This window comes from Rhamphochromis longiceps, linkage group LG23, assembly GCF_057381845.1.
Source record: "Rhamphochromis longiceps isolate RC_006_pf linkage group LG23, R_longiceps_female_GT1.1, whole genome shotgun sequence".
NCBI classification, from domain to species: Eukaryota; Metazoa; Chordata; class Actinopteri; order Cichliformes; family Cichlidae; genus Rhamphochromis; species Rhamphochromis longiceps.
In genome coordinates this window covers 41,158,024-41,176,359 of record NC_140578.1, presented here as the reverse complement: position 1 = coordinate 41,176,359, position 18,336 = coordinate 41,158,024, and the positions used below count along the sequence as shown (strand labels likewise).

At 43.3% G+C, this 18,336-nt stretch overlaps 1 protein-coding gene across 9 annotated transcripts in view; it reads right to left on the bottom strand.

The window, feature by feature from the left end:
- Positions 1-63: 63 nt before the first annotated feature.
- Positions 64-18,336, bottom strand: part of mcf2la (mcf.2 cell line derived transforming sequence-like a) — a 51,878-nt gene continuing 33,605 nt past the window's right edge. For 6 of the 9 annotated variants that reach the window (XM_085397809.1, XM_085397811.1, XM_085397810.1 and 3 more), the window contains 28 exons: positions 11,976-12,089; positions 11,668-11,784; positions 11,399-11,548; positions 11,186-11,310; positions 10,956-11,070; positions 10,759-10,878; positions 10,342-10,533; positions 10,061-10,252; positions 9,816-9,969; positions 9,605-9,657; positions 9,419-9,498; positions 9,232-9,298; positions 9,028-9,143; positions 8,867-8,936; positions 8,657-8,749; positions 8,474-8,566; positions 8,267-8,392; positions 7,347-7,568; positions 7,164-7,256; positions 7,004-7,082; positions 6,814-6,889; positions 6,604-6,710; positions 6,301-6,393; positions 5,304-5,378; positions 3,844-3,953; positions 3,616-3,728; positions 2,077-2,180; positions 64-1,917 (listed from right to left, as the gene is read on the bottom strand). In XM_085397809.1, the coding sequence (XP_085253935.1) occupies positions 1,838-1,917; positions 2,077-2,180; positions 3,616-3,728; positions 3,844-3,953; positions 5,304-5,378; positions 6,301-6,393; positions 6,604-6,710; positions 6,814-6,889; positions 7,004-7,082; positions 7,164-7,256; positions 7,347-7,568; positions 8,267-8,392; positions 8,474-8,566; positions 8,657-8,749; positions 8,867-8,936; positions 9,028-9,143; positions 9,232-9,298; positions 9,419-9,498; positions 9,605-9,657; positions 9,816-9,969; positions 10,061-10,252; positions 10,342-10,533; positions 10,759-10,878; positions 10,956-11,070; positions 11,186-11,310; positions 11,399-11,548; positions 11,668-11,784; positions 11,976-12,089 (3,129 nt within the window). In that variant the 3' untranslated portion in view covers positions 64-1,837. Of the gene's footprint in view, positions 1,918-2,076; positions 2,181-3,615; positions 3,729-3,843; positions 3,954-4,700; positions 4,776-5,303; positions 5,379-6,300; positions 6,394-6,603; positions 6,711-6,813; positions 6,890-7,003; positions 7,083-7,163; positions 7,257-7,346; positions 7,569-8,266; positions 8,393-8,473; positions 8,567-8,656; positions 8,750-8,866; positions 8,937-9,027; positions 9,144-9,231; positions 9,299-9,418; positions 9,499-9,604; positions 9,658-9,815; positions 9,970-10,060; positions 10,253-10,341; positions 10,534-10,758; positions 10,879-10,955; positions 11,071-11,185; positions 11,311-11,398; positions 11,549-11,667; positions 11,785-11,975; positions 12,090-18,336 lie in introns of all 9 variants that reach the window. The other 3 variants (XM_085397814.1, XM_085397807.1, XM_085397812.1) reach the window with 3 other exon arrangements.

Sequence of the window (18,336 nt, the reverse complement as noted above, 5' to 3'; positions counted from 1 at the left end):
AAAAGAAAAAAAGTGCTTCTCAGCAAGTTCTTGAGAAGCCAATCACAAGCACTGATTTTAGTCCAATTAAGAAAAAAAATCTAAGAAAAAAAAAACTGTTAATCATGGCTTTGTCGAGCAGGTGGACAAGCTGGTTTCCTGTTTGAAACAGTGTCACACATTCAACAACGCAGGTGGAAAAAGGAGCGATTGTTTTACAGTGTACCTCGTGGATACAGTAAAAATCCTGGGATATATATTTAAAAAACATTTAAAAAGCAAGGTGTCATTCAGTGTTCAGAATAGCACAGGTTTCAGAAGTTGCGTGCAGAACAGCTGGTCGTCAAAGGCGGTTGGCATCAATCTACATCAGAACAGTGGACGTATCACATTTTCTAAACTAGTTACTTAACTGTGACGTTTACTCAGCTACATTTTGGTGTCAAGTACACAAAGTATTGCTCTCAGGCCGGAGGTGCAAACATGTCGAGCAGGTCCGGGCCGTGGTATTATTAACCCAGCTTGCGGAGAAGCAGCTACTGTCACATGCTTGAATGGGGCTGGTTGCACAGAGAGGAGGGGGGGAGGAGGAGGGGGACAAAGCCTGCTTTTGTTGCTGCGGTGCAGACCAAAGATAGGTGAGCACGGTGACACAAAAAACAGACACACATTCAGAACACTGAGATTTGGGCCGCGACAGCTGTTTGAGCAGAGGCTGCACATGTGTCTGAAAAACTCTGATCGAACTGTTGTCTGTTGTCAACACAAACAATCAGGTGAGTGTGCGCGCGCACCCACATGGACACAAACACAGGTATGCAGTCACACCTGTCTGCCTACAGAAACGTCTTCCTGAGAGGTAAAAATCCAGAGCAGTGCACTGGCGGGTTGCTCAATCCCTCATAGGAGGAAAAAGATTCATTTAGAATGAAGTGCAAGACACCTGACCACCAGGTTGTACTGTTGTTGACATTCACCTAGTGACTGCGTGCGGTTCTTAATATCATAAAAACAGCTTTTAAGGGAAGCTCATTATCCATGTGTGAGGAATACAACGTTCTTTAGTAGCTTCAACAACACAAAACGCCTGCATGCAATCAACCTGCTCACTTTTCCTCCCAGATGTACTGAAAGCATTTTTCCTCTTGCGGCCGCCTGCTACTTTTCACAGTGTGCGATCAGCGACTGACACCAAAGCCAGCGTTATCAGGGGTCTGATGGTGTTTGTCTACATAACATCCTCCTGCACAAGAATCTGTCGCCGTGCTGCGATGTCGTCATCGACTTGAAGGGGTTCGACTAACCAGCAGTTCTGTCCCCTCTGCAGACGGCGCGTGTTTAGTGCAGATGTCCTTTCTAACCTCTCCACATTAATGCTACATAATCACTAGGCCTGGACTGCCTGTTCAGTCAGTTATTAGACTGCGGACATTTAGCTTTAAAGAAGGCCTCGCAGGAGGTGATACATCACATGACTTGTGTGCCGAGGAATGACAGATATCCCTGATATTTCCCTCTCGCTCGAAGGAACGGCAAAAAAAAAAAATCTATACTTAAATTCTACCAACATGCTGACACCTTTGAATATAAAAACAATTTTAAATGACAGTGCAGTTTTTCTAAATACTCTGGAAAAAGGGGGGCAGTTAGCACTTAGCCAGCGCTGGCTGATCTGCAGAGAAAGTTTTGGTTTTCAGATGGATTTAGAAACTGTGACGTGGGTGACTGTCCTCCTGTCAGACCAAACTCCAGCTTTTTTTCTTCTTTGTTTTTTAAGCATTTTCCACCTGTACAAAATGATTTTAGGTGCAGTGATTTAACAAAAAAAAAAAAAAAAGCTGGGAAGACCTGACTCAGGTCAGGGTTTGATGTCGGAGAAGCTGGTGTAGGTCTCACTACAGCTGGAAGAAGTGCTGAGGTTCCCAGAGACGCTGCCATCTGCAGGACAAACACACAAACAGCAATGCTCTGTTAGAGCCAGACATTGCAGGGGAGAGTAATAGCGTCATTGTGCCGCATTGCTAGGCAACAGGTACCCATACTGCAGCGTTAAGGGAAAGATATGAATGTGTGTACTTCCTGTTCGTTGTAACCGACCTGAGCTGCTGAGTGATTGAGATGACTTGGACTCTGAGATGAGGCTGAGGAGGTTTGCTGCTGCCACCCAGCCCTCCTTACTGGTGCGAAGGTTCTTTACAAACCTGTGAAGGAGTTAAATAAATATATATATTTTGAGATAAAATTACAGGACATTTTACATTAATAAGCCACAACATTAAAACCACTGTAAGTGTAATATACAGCACTGATGATCTTGTTATAAAGCAATGGTTAGTTAGAAAATCTTGGATCCTGGTATTTATATGGTTGCTGATGACACATATATGTAAGCATTGCTACCGACCAACCAAACCCCTCCAATCCCCACGCCCAGGGGGAGCAATTCTGGAATGCACTGACTGCACCTCACCCTGAACAGGACCCAAAGGATCCTGGTACCATACAGCACAGGACATTTCCACAATTTGACCCAGTATCCTGATTGCTTACAGCTAGTTTTGGTGAGAAGTTTTAACATTGCGGCTAATAAACAAAGGTCGAAATAGAAGACCTATGACAGTTACTCTCCATTTACATGTATGAGCACTAAATTCTCCCGAGTGCGAGTGTTTGTGTGAATGTTACACAACGTTCTTAGTGTGTGTGTGTGTGTGTGTGTGTGTGCGCGTGAGAGAGAGACTGGGAGAACGAGGTTTGTAGTAAAAAGCATTTTGAGTGCTCAGTCACAGAAGAAAAGCCTGATTAAAGTACCACTCACTGTCATATTTATGTTATGTGTCACATCATGAAAGCAGAGTGAACTTGTTCCTTTAAGAATGAAAGTTCAGATTATATTCCCTCGCAGAATTAGATGTGTATACCGTCAGCTTTTCTTTATTCTAGTCCAGCGGTCCCCAACCCCCGGGCTTCGGACCGGTACCGGTCCGTGAGTCGTTTGGTACCGGGCCGCGAGAGTTGAGGCTCAGGTATGAAATGTATAGTTTTCAGGGTTTTTATCGGTTTTCAGTGTTATTTTGTTATCGTTTTTATCGTTTACTCTGTTTTCCTGGGTCTTTTCACGTGTGTTATGAATAAATCTTCTTTTTTTCGGTACTGGTACTAGTTTTATTTTGTTGTATTTATCCGCGACACCTTAAAGGCCGGTCTGTGAAAATATTGTCGGGCATAAACCGGTCCGTGGCGCAAAAAAGGTTGGAGACCGCTGTGCTAGTCCATTTGTAGTCTGCTTAAAAGCAGTGTTCGCATTTGGAGCCCTTAAATTTGGCGGCTATACTGAGAAGTGTGTGCAGTCACAAATGACCAACTTTTACCCTTTCTTTGTGGCACAGATTCGACACAGTCCTGGAAACATTCCTCAATCTTGGGTCTATAGTGTCACACATTTGCTCCAGAAGACACCCACTGTGGACCTCTGCTTCAAGGTGTGACATGTGCATTCAGAGATGCTCTTCTGCACACCTTGCTGGTAACAAGTGGTTATTTGAGTTACTCTTTCCTCCCTATCAGCTCAAATGCATCTGGGTCCTATTAAAATCCATTTAAATTAAGTGTTGTTTGCTTTTGTTTTTTTTTTACCACTGTCCCTCCTCTCCTTCTCTGATCAGCTGGACCATGTCTCCACTCTTAACAGACAGCTCCTGAGGTCCTGCTTTCTCGCAGTCTGCTACCACAGTATACTTTCCTGGAGCCTAAAAGGATCAAATGTTAACAACTTTACCAACTTTTAGAACCACACTTTAACATTTTAAGCTAAAAAAGAAATAAAAATACAGATCTATAATAATTCTTCATTCTCAGGCTCACCAGCTTCTTTCCTACTTCGTCCTCGGGGTCAGAGTTCATGGGGTCCTCGCCGCTGGAGTACCCATCGTTCTCTTCTGAGGCGTCCGCTGAGAGAGACGCCTTGTTCCAGCCTGTAGGTTGGATGATGGGAAAATCAGAGAGAGAAAAGTTCAACACACAGACAAAAAAAAGGGACAAAAGGAGAGAAGTGAGGTCGATCTTTATCACAAAGCTCCATGTTAAATCAAGTGAGATTAGATGTTTGAGCTCAATAGTGAAGTACAGAAAAATGACATGAATGGATCAAATATTTGCGAAAGCCACACAAATCTCCTGTGTGGAGGGTAACCCCCTCCCCCCCAAAAAATGTGATCGATCAGATTATGAAAAATTTATCTGTTTAGATACAAAAACCACACACACTCCTCCAAAAGTCACAGAGAAGATCATCAGACAGAAAGAAAAGGAGGACCTGTGATCAGAAAACAGATTTCAGTCACCTGCATTTGTTACAAGGCTGCTCTGACTCCCAGTGCCAAAAAATAGTTGCTGAAGCGGCGTACTGTGTACAGCACCACAACAACCCCAAACAAGCAAAAAACACCCGACAGTAGAAGAAGAGGCAATGATTGATTTGAGGTCGAGTAGGCACCGTGCAAAAAGATTTAGCCTAGAACTGAGACTTCAGATTTAGTCAGGTTGAATCTTTAGATCTCGCTCCAATGTGCAAAAAGACAGTAAGACTCGGTAAAAGGCTAAAGGACTCCCACGGCAGATACACGCTGCGACACTTTACCTCAGTTCAAATCAATCACGAGCACCCACAAACAACAGCAAACACCCCACTGTGGCTGCTGATGCTCAGAGCAGCTCTGTACCTCGCCGCTTGCTCTGTAACAGACTAGAGGTGCTCATCCATCTGACTCTGCTCAGAGTGACGTGGGGAGCCGGCTCTGAAGGGGAAGAAACGGCCAGCAAAATGATTTAAAAAAAAAAAAAATCAGTGACAACGGCTCAGCTGATCAAGCATCACTGAAATGCACAAGATACCAGACATGTAACAGTGATGATGATGATGACCTGTGGATGAAGGTTACAAAGTTGGTCTATGCTGTGCGACTATCTGCATGGGTGAAACTCAAACCAGCCTTTGGAAACATTTCATTGGTCTAAATCGTAAATGCACCAGATTCCAATTGGGCAGTTTTAGCGAACAAAGCAACACAATACAAATATATTACTGCCATTTTAGCTGCTTCTATTACTCATTTGAAGACACGCAGATAGTCGCTATGATCAGCAAGAGGATGAAGAACAGCCTCTATATTGATGGACCGATGGGTTGCTACAACATTACACCCCGTTTGTAACGAAACGTGTCAAATCTACATTATGGAGACAATCGAAGCAGGAGTACATCGTGGTCAAGTGAGATGGCCTCTAAAAATGAAATGCTCCCTCATAATGGGGCGGAAATATACCTTTGAACCCAAACGGTGTGGGATCGCTCTTTACCAGGTGGCGTTTGGAGCTGTGCTCAGGGCTCAGAGTCGAGCCTGGCCACACAGGAAGGAAAGATGTGAAGGAGGAAGAAGAGAAGAAAAGTGAGGGAGGACAGAAGCGAAAAGGAAGCAAGAAATTAACACTAACGTTAGAAGTTTGTACATGATGTGAACAGTCTTAGCTAATCAATAGCCAAACACACACACACACACCATTACAGTGGTGGATACTCATATTAAATTTGGTCAAAGGTAAAGATAAGCATGAAGCTAAACCCTGTGAGCACACAAGCACAACTCAGCTGCTGTCCAAACTCCTGCTTTAGAAGAGCAGCCAATCAGAAGGAGGTCGTCTTAAAATCAGTAGAGCTATTTAAAAAAAACAAAAAAAACAAAAAGTCTTGTAGCAGATAGGCCAAAGTGAGCATGTGCAAAAAGGCCCGCTATAGGCTAAATAACTGAACTGAGAGCCCAAGAATTTAAAAAAAAAAAATGAAGATGTCACCTTTACAAGTCACCTTTAAAGTTTTGACTAATACTGCTTTCACGAAGAGGAGCTTCTACTTCACTTTCATCTCTACTCCAGTGACTAGTTGTATTTTTTCCAATATAATTTAAAAACCTTAATATTCATTTTGATTCAGCCACAATGGCAGTGTTAAACTTTCACCACCAGGAGGTAGACTGTCTCCAACATAACCATCTGGGATCATGTGTGCTCCATTAGGCCGTGAAGCAGGTTAGACTGGAGGAGGCCAATTAATTATTGGGCACCGGGTAAAAGCTCAGACAGAGGCTCACATTCAGAACTGGATTCTGGATATTAGTATTCTTAGTTTATATAGCGAAGGGTGTTTCTTGCTGATAATCAATTGAACTTTTCATCACTGACAAACGACATACTGTGACGGGCCACGCTGAGCTGTTCTTAGCATTATCCTTCCTTTAAAAAAATGTTTGCATTCGCTAATGTTACCTTTGGGACTCTTGAGATTGCTGAAGCCCTGCAAAGTAAAACGCTTTTTGGCCACTGAGGACCTGTCAGTGGTCGGACTGGTCACCGGCTCTTCTGGAAGCAATGATTTGAAATGAGTGCAGGACAAGGGAAGCCATGAAAAGAGAGAAGAAGCCCCAAACAGGGGAGTGGAGAGGAGAGAGAAAGATGATAGATGAAGACAAAAAGAACCTGGTTTAGTGGGAGTTTAGAGCACAGCTTAGAGTAGAGACTTAGATAAAAGTGTTATTGTCTTCGAAGATGCTGTTTAACTCAAACATCTACCTTTGTGTTTCGGCGAGGATGACGAGTTGCTGTCAGAGGTCGGGGCTGGCTCAGTCTTCTTCTCCTCTTGCTTCTTCTGGTTCTTCTGACCGCTGCTACGGAAAGGGCTGCAAAAAGAAAAAAGTTTGAAAAATAGACGTATGTTTGATTTTTTTCCTTATTATCTCTAATCTGTCTAATGAGTCCTTACGTTACATATAAGCCACCAACCTGAGAGAGATGGAAGTAGAGTTGTTGCTGGTGGGACTTGGGGACATAGAGTCTGAGCTCTTCTGCTGGCTGGCATCTAAAACATACAACAACAACAACAACAACAACAAAAAAAAGTATTAAAAAGGAATAAAATAGGTTTAAAAAATAAGAACTTCTGGAAAAGTTAAGAAAGAAGTTTTCACAATACCTCTGCAGGCTTTGAGCTGCTGAGTCAAAACTTTGCGGATCTCGTTCACCCATGCCGTTTTAATCTCTGGCGTCGGGGCCTAGATTAGAACAAGCGTGGACAATCATTCCTCATCTCTAAAGGTATGATTAATAAAAGCAATCAGGTCGAACGCCCTTACCTGCACTATAAAAACTTCTTCTCTCGAGTTGCACCAGATCTCAAACTTCTTGTTGTCTCCCTTGGCATTCTCTGTGATGCCCACCGCACTCATCTGAAAGAATATAGAAAACTTAAACACTAAATCTTTACTGCTACGGCACGGCATCGACCTTCCTTTTAAAAATGGAGCAAGCAGGCTCACACTGAGGGAGTGTTTGAAGCTGTAAGACGGAGCTTTCTCGTAGCCCTCCCCGTTCTCCTCTCTCCTCTTGCAGAAGAGCAGAGCCTTCTGGTGCAGGAACAGGTGCCTCTGCATGGGCTTAAACCTGGCCAGGTCCTTCACTTTGGCATGACCTTTCTTATGCTCGGTCCACACGCTGAAGGAGCCCTGCATCAGCAGACGACCCAGCTCTGACAGGTTACCCTAACAGGGTGAAAAGACAGATGCGTGTTTTTGCATTGCACGACCTCTCTGAAAGCCGATAAATAATAAATTCTGGTAGCTTATTGCCAAAACTGTCCTGTAATTATAAAGCAGAACATTTTTGTTCATTTACTTTTTTGTCATTTAATACCTATTACTCGTCAGTGGGACAAGTACAGTATACATACAGTTAAATCAATTAAAACATTTACACCTTCCTTCACATTTTCTAAAACCTTTATTGGGCAAATTCTGGCTCCTGGACCTTATGTTTCACACCCCTGGTTAAAGTTTTGCAGCATTGCAGTTTTGAAACTGGCCACATGATGGAGCTATTGCAACTGTTTTTGACTCTGGCTTTGCACCTTTGCACAGGTAGCTGTGTTTCAGCTCTGTAGCCTTTAATGTTTTTAGATATTTGATTATATGTACTTAAAAAACAAAGAAAGGTTTTAGCCTGGAGGGGAAAATGGAAAAAGCAGATAAGAAAAGTGGGAAGAGAGTTGGCAGAGAGCACTTAGGGGAGAGTCTGGGGTGTACTCATGCCCAGGCCCTGTAAACCCCAGCAGCTCTTGTTAAAGAATAATTAACCTGCTCTGTATTTTAAAAGAACGCACGCTAGATATCCCATTCAAGGCAGTTTGAAATGATTTGACCACCTCCAGCAAAGTTTGCAAACGCAGTGTACTTCTTCTAACCTCATATCCTGTGATGGCAATGAGATGCATGGAGTCATTAACGGCTTTGAGAATCCCAAGAATGGAGGACAGTGCTTCCTGTAGGTCGTCACAACCATCACAGCCCTTGCTGTACTTCAACATCTCCTGCAAACATTGAAAAAACAAAACAGTGAGTCATTCCCCCTCTTACATAACAGGTGTACATAATACATGAACAGAGCTGACCTTAAGCAGTAGTTGGTACTTGGTGATTCTCTGGACGGGTTTAAGGAGGTAGGAGTCCAATCCAAGTTTATGTTCCAGCTTCTTCTGGCACTCCTGGTGTATAAAACATGAGCCGGTTAAGATTTAAGTTTTATATTGCTTAAAAGTGAAAAGGAAGGCGGTGCTACAGCTGTGAGGGCTGACCTGGAAGAAGGCACAGTCGGAGCACTGTCTCCACAAGCTCTCGGAGCGAGGTTTATTTTGGCAGTAAGCCTCGTAGATCTGCAGGTCCTTCATCTGCAGCGAAAACAATCATTAGCAAGTCAGTACGAGCTCAACCGCTGTTGACGGAAACATTGCTGTTGATGGGATTCCTGTCAAAACGACGATGTATAAGAAAATAAAAGTGCTCACCCGTTCTAAAAAGCAGCGGCCCACCAGCTCTGGGCAGTCAGTGTATGCTTCCAGTTCCTTCAGGAATGTCCTTGAGACAGGAAAGAGAGGTATAAATACTCAAACTATGAACAACATTTGTAAAGCACCCACATATATAATCAATTAGCTTAAAAGTGTACCTCTTGTGAAACTGGTAGATTTCTGGCATGTTCCCAAACAGGATGTCCTTCTTGCTGTGCAGGTTGCTGGGGATGAGGTGAGCCATGGCAGGGTTGTCCATCTCTGCCGCATAGCCCTGAATTTTAACATCACACATTTAGTAAGAGCTTCAGCCTTTTCACCAATTAATGTCAGGTCACGGTATCATTACCGACACCGCTCACCTCCAGCACACACAGCAGCTCCTCGACATAAGCTCTCTCCGTCTCCAGCAGCTCGTTCATCACGTGACTGAAATGTACACACACACACAACACAAAATACAATGCGGACTACAAAGAACAAGCAGCATGATTGCCAAATAATTGCTTTCCTATCTAGGGCTCTGGGGAAAGAACTTTGACCCCTTACCGGCGAAGCACTGCCAAGTTTTCTTCTTCTTCTGAAAGAGAAGCATGTCTTGTGCCACCGTTGTGTACAGGAGACTCCACCTTAAAAAATAAATAAATCACACACAGTCATGCATGTTTAGTATTTATCACCCACTTAAAACCTTTATTGTATCACACAACATTCGTAGAAATGATAAGAATTTACCTTTTTGGAGAGGGCATTATCAGCAGAGTATCTCCTGTCTTTTCTCTCTAGATCTGATTAGAAAAAAAACATCATTATGTTTTTTTCATCCAAGTTTAGATTCGTCCTTCTCATCCTAATCAAACCACCACTAAACGAGTAAAAGATACCTCGTTTGACATCAGTTCCTGGCACTTGTTCTTCTTTAAACCAATTACAGATGGCTACTTACGGGGAGAAGAATGCGGTGACTTGACTTCAGGCCTTGGAGCTACTGGCTGGACTGGTCTCGTCTGTTTAGCGGCGAGTTTCTTCAGGCTGACGCGTCTCTTCTCGAACATCTCCTGGACGGAGCTTTGCTTCTGGAAAACTCTCTCTATCTGGTCCTAAAGGAGGATGGAAAATATTGCAGCTCAATGTGAAATATGATAAAGGTATCACACATTAAAAATTTAAACTGAAAATCTTCTCACGGACCCTGAGCTGAGAATTGAGCACCGCCTCGTACTGGCAGCAGATGGCGCTGCGGTCAGTGAGGGTGTGCAGGGATGCTGTATCCAAGTATCGCTCCAGTTCTTGTAGAGCTGCTTCTGCCCCGTCCTGAGACTGACAGCGGTCCACTGGCTGGTTAGCCAACAGGAAGATGCCTTCCTCACACCAGTGCGACGCCTTTGAGGGGGGGGAAATACCAATGAGTGCTTCTAAGGATACAGCGCATTTGTTGTGGACGATTAATGAAGCCTTCCTCACACTCTTACCTCCTCCAGAGCGTGGTGGAGCTCCATGGCTCTTAGCAGGAGGCTCTTTTTGCTCCTCAGAGTGGAGCTGATCTCCTCACACACTCCTCTCAGTTCGGTGCACTTTGGCCTGATGGAGTCCTCGGCGTAGTGGGAGTTTTCTATCAGCCTGTCACCTTCGCTGACCAAGGACAAGGCGAGGTCTAAGATGTCCTTTCAAAACATACCAAAACAATTGCAATTATTGGAATATATCTTTATTATAAGTCAGAATATACAGAATTCTGCCTCAGCAGCAGAGCGGGACACAATAGTATATACTGGTATTCAGCATTTTGAAGATCTATAGAAATTCTGCACGAACAGAGGACAGAAAATGCTGAGCATGTCTTTTTGAACCACATGAGCAAGACTGCGTGTGCAATTGTGTGTACTTACTCGGGCTTTATCCTCGTGGCCGCTGAGCTCTCTGAGGACGTGCTCTGCATGGGCGGGGCTTACGCTGACCTCGGAGAAGCCCGACAATCGCTCGGACGTCACATCGAGTTGGGCGCGCACCTGAGGAGCACAGGGATTGATAAGCACGTCATTTTCCGAGATTTGGATTGGAAATGAGAGGATGACTCTTGACTCACTTCACGGAAGTGCTGCTCAAAATGGCGGAGGTGCAAACACTGCTCCAGCTTGGTACGGTGGCGCTCCCAGAAGTCGTCAAATGCCATCTCCGTCTCATCCAGCTGACCTAGGAGTCTGAAAGGGGAAAGGAGGCAAATGAGAAGCGATGGGAGACAAAAGAAGACATTTATTCATGCATGCAGGGGCAACTTCATTTTTTATTTATGCATCCTTCAGTTTAGTCATCCACCTCTGCACAGTGGCCAAGTTTTCCTGTTCATCATGCGTCATGTTGTATTCGGGGTCTGCCTTGAGAGGCTCGTTGATGCAATCCAGCAGCCGTCCTCCTTGTGACTGCGCCACCCTCAGGTCCTCCTGGAAATTCGAACCATTTTAAAAACTTTCTAAAAGCAACAAAAAGAGAAAAAGAAGTTTGCCACAAAAACAGAAAAGCATCTCCAACCTTCATCGTATCCTTTTTCAGTGTGTGCGTCTGCAGCAGGATGGTGGTGGCCTCAGCATCGTTGGGTAACTCGGTCTCTGCAAGCTCAGTGCCAAACGCTTGCAAGGTCTGAGCCGTGGTCTTCACCATGAGGGCGAAGGCCTCAATGGCCTGTGGAGGGCATACACGTATGCATATGTATGTGGCAGAGAAAAAATAAGTCAGAACATACATAAATATATATATATTTAAAGAAATCGGGGACAAAATAGTCATGTGTGTGTACATACAGTGCGGTGTGAGATCCAGCTGTCATGGTGGTATTCCTGTGTGCCTCCCAACTCTTTGGTTAGTTGTCCTGGATCGATATACGCATGGAGCTCAGTCACAGAACTCAGCATCACCACCTGACACACACATACACCCAAAATGATTAAATGAAATACTATCACACATTTATTTTGAGATGAATACAAACATAAACATAAGTTACAACAGTGACGACAGCTCTACACTAGCTAAAATAATAATTGTGCTCTCAGTGACTCACAAGGGAGCCATTACGTAAAGACAAAGTGCTGCGGTGTATTAGTCATACCTTCATTTTGAACTCATCCCTGTTGAACTTGAACAGGAAGTCCGACAGAGTCCGCTGGAACAAAGTAGTGGGACGCAACACCAGAACCAAGTGTAAGTTCCCGGGAAATGAACCCTTACAGAGAAAGGAGGACAGGGAGTCGGATTAGACAGTGATCAATACCTTACGCTTACTTCCACCCACAAATTATCCCAAGAAATTTCAATAACTGAGGTGTGCAGAAGAGCATCTCTGAATGCCAAAGCTTGAAAGATATGGGCTACAACAGCAGAAGACCACAATGAAAACTTGAAATTGAGGTTTCAATTCACAAGCTTAACAAAATTTTATAATAGAAGACTGAAAAAACGTTGCCTGGTCTGATGACCATATCTGCTGTAGGGTCAGAATTTGGCATGATTGACATGAAAGCATGGATCCATCCTGCTTTGTATCAGCGGTTCAAGCTGGTGTCAACAGCGTTAAAATCGAATCTGTGACATGAAGCCATGAAGAAGAGCAAGGTGCACAAGATAAAATGCATTTCATGTCAAGTGTTTTCATCTGATGAGTGCCTGCTAGATGAAGTGCTGCACATTTTGGCACAGAGGCTTTGACCGAACAGAACAGAAAAAAGCTCTCGGTTAAACTGAAGTCCCTGTAACAGCCCTCCCTATATAACTACCTCAGAAGCAATGCTGTGCTCATAGCCTAAAGCAAAGTTGACTTTAACACACTGTAAATTTGTGAGATATAAGGTTCACAGTTGTGCCAGTCCAACTGTATAGTCTCTCGATCCTGACAGTAATAAAGGCAGAGCCCTGGTTTAACGGTGCAGCTCCTGAGTGAGGCATTAAACAAACCTCACATCTGTGCCCACTGTCCCACTGCTGCAATCCCAAACCAGCAGTAAAGAGATTTAAGAGCGTTTAACATCTAATAAATCTGCTGCGTTTCTTCACTGCAGTTCCCCTGCAGCAGCTCTCACCTAGAAAGCTGTGATTGCAGTGTAATGTTATTAGTCCTGTGACTTTGGGGAGTAGCTGTAGCATTTGGTCTGTCCACCTCCACACTAGCAAGTTAAAAACACAGAACTGCCTTCAGACAGGCAGCAGCTCTGGAGGCCACTCAGCTGAAAGGCTATATCGGTTGTGGCTTCCTGTAAATCCCCGAGTGAATTGCTCCGCCCTGTTAGACATCGTAAATCAATGCAGGATGACATGTGCGCACACACACACACACACACACACACACACACACACACACACACACACACACACACACCACCAGAGGCAAGCTTAGAGCTCTGTGACAAGCTCATGACATTTTTAGCATAACCATAAATTGTGTCTGCTGACAAAAGAAAATCTGAAAGATGATGATGCTTAAAGATTAAAGCTTTTTTCCTGTTGTTTTTTGGTTTAGAGCTGGTTTAATTGACACTGCTTTTCTTGGTAAATTCATGTCTTTTCTGCTGATCAAACTTCAGCTGAGGTTTAACCCACTGAGCCATGCACATATAATATCTAAATACAGCGCCCTGTGTTATTTGGGAATATTTTTAGTTGATTTATTCACTGACAAAAGTGAGTGTGTGACGACAGTCTGTACAAAATAGCGCCACGGCTGCCTTATTCATTGGAATCACTGGTAACACGCAGCAAAGAGTACGAGCCCTATGATAAATAAGTCATCCGTAAAGCATGGCTTCAATTTAGTCTACAAGGAAAAGGACTGCACTGGTACAGAGGCGCTCACACACATCCAGCGTGCATACATCATTGTCATGAAATGCCTGCATTGGGTTGTCATGGAAACGCGTGGAGAGCCTTAGCGGGAAAGACAGAGAGTAGACGAGGAGTCGTCTAAGAGTGTTCCCGGTGCCGCAGCCTCATTCTACTCGTCCCGTCATTTATTTTTGGCTTTTACACACACACACACACACACACACACACACACACACACACACACACACACACACACACACACACACACACACACACACAGAAAGACAGAGCTTGCTGTGATGTTGATGAGAGACAGCCAGGTTGGAAAATTCACTCACTCTACACAACATCTTTCCACCCATACTGCCTGCATATCTTTTACATACAGTGCTTCCTATTGGGATTAATGACAGATGACAGTGCATGTTAACTACAGAAAAAAATGATGCATTGTGTATTTTTTTAGTTTTTCCTTTTTTTCCCCCTCATCAATAACACACCATCCAGACATCAGTGAGCAGCGCATGTGTAATTGGAGGTCATTAAATTCAATAAACCCTGAGAGGTCCTGTTTTAATTTGTAGCTCTGCATTAACATGACAATACACGTGCTGCTCGGTGCACTCCCCGTGACAGATGAACACCGATACCCCGCATAAACATTAAAGCGATGCATGTACGCGCACGCACAGACATTTTCCGCGCGCATTAATAAATGATAAGAATTAGAATATAATTTTCTTTTGAGCGGGATGATGGAAGGGAAGAAGGATGGGTGGAACGGGAAAAACCACTTCAGTCATGTCCTCTAATCACATCCACACTGCTCTCCCGGGAGTTGGCCCGCCACCATATTAAACCACCTCCATCCACCACGTGCTCAAACCCCCCCTCCTCCGCCTGCATTACTGCTCTCACTTTTAGACGTGAACAATGTCCCAGTTGCGACAAAGACGCTCAGCTGAGATCTTGACAGGGAGAGTGCTAATATTTAGTGGAACGCCTTTTTAGCTGATGTTAAAAACGATCTGTTGCAACAAACCCGAGCCTCTCACTGGCACCGGCTGACTGAGCCATCTGCATCCTCCGCCTGCAGCAATGTTTCCGTATGCATGGATGCCTGTGTATTTATTACCCCTAATCACAAAGACGAGCTGCAGCAGACATGAAGGTGTCCCATAATTTAACCAGAATACTAGATAAATTCTGGCATTTGCATATATGGTAAGATGGTCCTCCATGTTCACTACACAAAGTGGGGGGGAAAGGAAACTAACACTTCAGACACGAGCAATAATATTCTCTCTAGGGCAGTGGAGTGTTTCTTTAAATCTTTAAACCCAACACCTGAGTGTCTCTTCACAGTAACCAATTATTTCCGCACTGATAAATATCAAAATCAAACTATCCAATGAGCTCACTACCTTAATTTTACAACCCAGCACTGTGTCTAGATGGTGAAAGCACCAACAAAGCAGCCTGAGAGCATCTGTGCCTTCGCTTTGCAGTAATACTACTAACACTTGCCCACTCCTTTATTTTTTTCCGTCCCTCGTTCCCCCTGGCAAACCAGCAAATGGCAGCACGTGACCTTGAGCAGCCTTCACGAATAGAGCATCTCACGGGACGATGAACAACTTTCATTCTCCAATGAGGCCGACTGCCACTGGCTAGTGGACAAAACAGGCGTGTCCAGCAAGGACATCCAACCACAGGCGAGTGAGGAGGAGATCATGTCAGACAGTCGGTCTCACCACCTGGCCTTCATGCCTTCAGGTTAGGTTATAATGCTGCCTGTTTCCAGTGTGGACTTGACATACCCTTTTATATTTTACCTCCCTCCCTACATGAAACACGAAAAGGCATTCACATAACAGCTGAAACTGCCAGTTGGAATCTTATTCACACAAAATATCCACTACATCAAACCATTACATCATTCTTTTTGGGAGCAGGCCATGAATATATATTTTTTAAAAAAGCATTTCACTGCACTGAAAATAAAAATACACATTTCAGCTTTCTGAGTTAAAAAAAATCCTTTTTAAAGTGAGGAAGGCAACTCCGAGGGGGGTGAGAACTAAACAGAAGAATGGAGTGATGGATGATTCAAAGGGGAGAGAGACGGGGTAATGAGAGGGAGAGGTAAAGGAAGGAAGGGATATCCAGCAGAGAAGCTTCTGCTACCACGCTGATAAACTCTACCACCACTCTAAATTATAGGAGGCCACTTTGTCATCTTGGCTTGATTTCTCTTCTTTTTTTTTTTTTAATCTTTTGTTTAATTTAAAGACAGAGAAGACTGGGAACAAAAAGACCCAAAATGGAAATATATAAAGATTATACACTGTGTAGCTTTGGAAGTGTGGTGGTGGTACTGAAAATGTTTTGTTATAAATAAAATGGAATTTTACAGGAGGTCATCTCAAGGCTCCAGGAAGGACTGCACACATAAAGCTATGTCTCACTGAGCTGATATGATTAACTGATAAAAGGTTGGCCACAAATATATCAGTCTGAGCACATATGTTGTCTGATATGAAAACTGAATGTAGAACACTATACAGAAATACATGCATTAGGTAATTTAGAAGTGGTTTTATAACATTATTTAGTCAGTAAGGTGGTTTTGGCTTCACAGTTTACGATACACTGAACCACTGTTTGCAGCTCATACATGAAGTGAAGCTAAGCAGATGGTGGTGTTAGGTTAAATGACTGTCACTTCCAGAATACCTATATGTGCATACATAAAGGATACATGTACAATTTACTAAGACCTGAGTATCATTTGCCAAAAATTATTTATGGGCCTAAAATAAAGACTAAAATGGCAAAAGAATTACACACTGCACAAAAAATTTAAGGAACAGTTTGAAAATACATCAGATCTCAATGGGAAAAAACACATGCTGAATATCTACACCCGCATGGACTGTTTAATGTGTTAGAAGAGCTGAATTCAAAGACATAATGAACGATGTTACAGGTTTTCTCCATGGCTTCTCCAGACCCTTTCATGTCTGTCACAAGTGGACAGGGTGGACCTGCTCTCACCTATGAAAAGCACAGGGTGCCAGTGTGGACCTGTCAGTTGTGGTATTCTACGGCACTATGTGGTGCTGGGCACTGAGCACAGGGCCCACTAAAGGATCTCAGGTCCTCAGGCCGCCCTCATGAATTCTGTTTCTAACTGTTTGGTCAGAGTCCTGCTGGAGATAATTTTATAGCTCTGGCAGCGCTCATTCTGTTCCTCCTCACATAAAAGAGCAGATATCAGTCCTGCTGATGGGTTAAGGCCTTCAACGGCTCTGCCCAGCTCTCCTAGAGCAGGTGCCAGTCTTCTGGATATTTTTAAAATGTTAATATCTTGCCAGTAAGACGTTACTGATAAAAACATTAAACTATTATTTTTAGATAATATGATTTCAGCGCTTAGTCCATACTCAATGATTACATTCACACTTTTCCTTCAAAAAACATCTCTGTGGTTTTGCTTGCACCTTGAAGTAGCTTTACACCTGATAAAGCAGATTGATTGTTGGTTCATGGAATTCTACAGCTCATCAACATCCTGTTTCAGGACACTGAACGAGCCAATGGACTGGAATAATGGTTCATTATTACCATTATTAGCACTGGATATTTTCTGTGTGTAGGTTAACTTGACTTTGCGTTCAGTTACCAAAGCCAGCAGCCTCATAATGACTTATTTCCACAGTGGGGATAGTTTTCAAGAGATACCATGGAAAAACCGTTAATGATAACCAGTGCCCAATTAGCATACATTAGCATAAATTTGCATACATTGGACATGGTAAAAGGTACAATACAGGAAGAGCATCCTGACAACAGATGTGAAGGGGTTGGCGAAGCTTTATCCTTGTTTTGGCCGACGTTATTACGATTCACAGATAGAGTACTGATTACAGATGACAGCTTACAAAAAAATTTAAGTAAGGGAAAACCAAAGTGAAACATGGTATAGTACGAAAAATTAAAGTCAGTGCCCAAGCAATAGCTCTCTCTCAAAGAAAAGCCAAATAGAGAACACCGCTATTGGCCAACATCTTGCTGACTGCTACCAGTCGATCTGCAAAAAGACACATACTTAAATTCCCACCTTGGCATCTTCAAATGTCTTAAAATCTAAGATTTTTAGTGCTGTGGCGTGTCACCTCACAGACCTCAGCTCAGTAGATAGGACAAAAAGATGGGAGGATAAAATCAGGCACAACATGCTAGATTTTACCGAGGAGCGATTTATTTACTTATTTTGGCCGGCCTCCCTCCCTGCTCCCTGGCTCTGCTGGAGATTCCTTCCCGTTAAAAGGGAGTTTTTCCTTCCCACTGTCGCCACTCGCTTGCTCAAAGTGGATCCTCTGATTGTTGGGCTTTTCTCTGTATTATTGTAGGGCCTTTTCCTTACTATTTAAAGCGCCTTGAGGTGACTTGTTATAATTTGATGCTGAAAAAATAAAATTGAATTGAATTGAGTTTCATTTGAATTTAATACAAATAGTTTATAATATAATGGTATAAATGGCATTTAATTTTAATTGTCAGAAATGACAATAAGTATGGACACTTCAGTTTCATGACTATTGATTATTATTACCAAGTCTGCCTAATTTACATGCATATTAAGTATTATT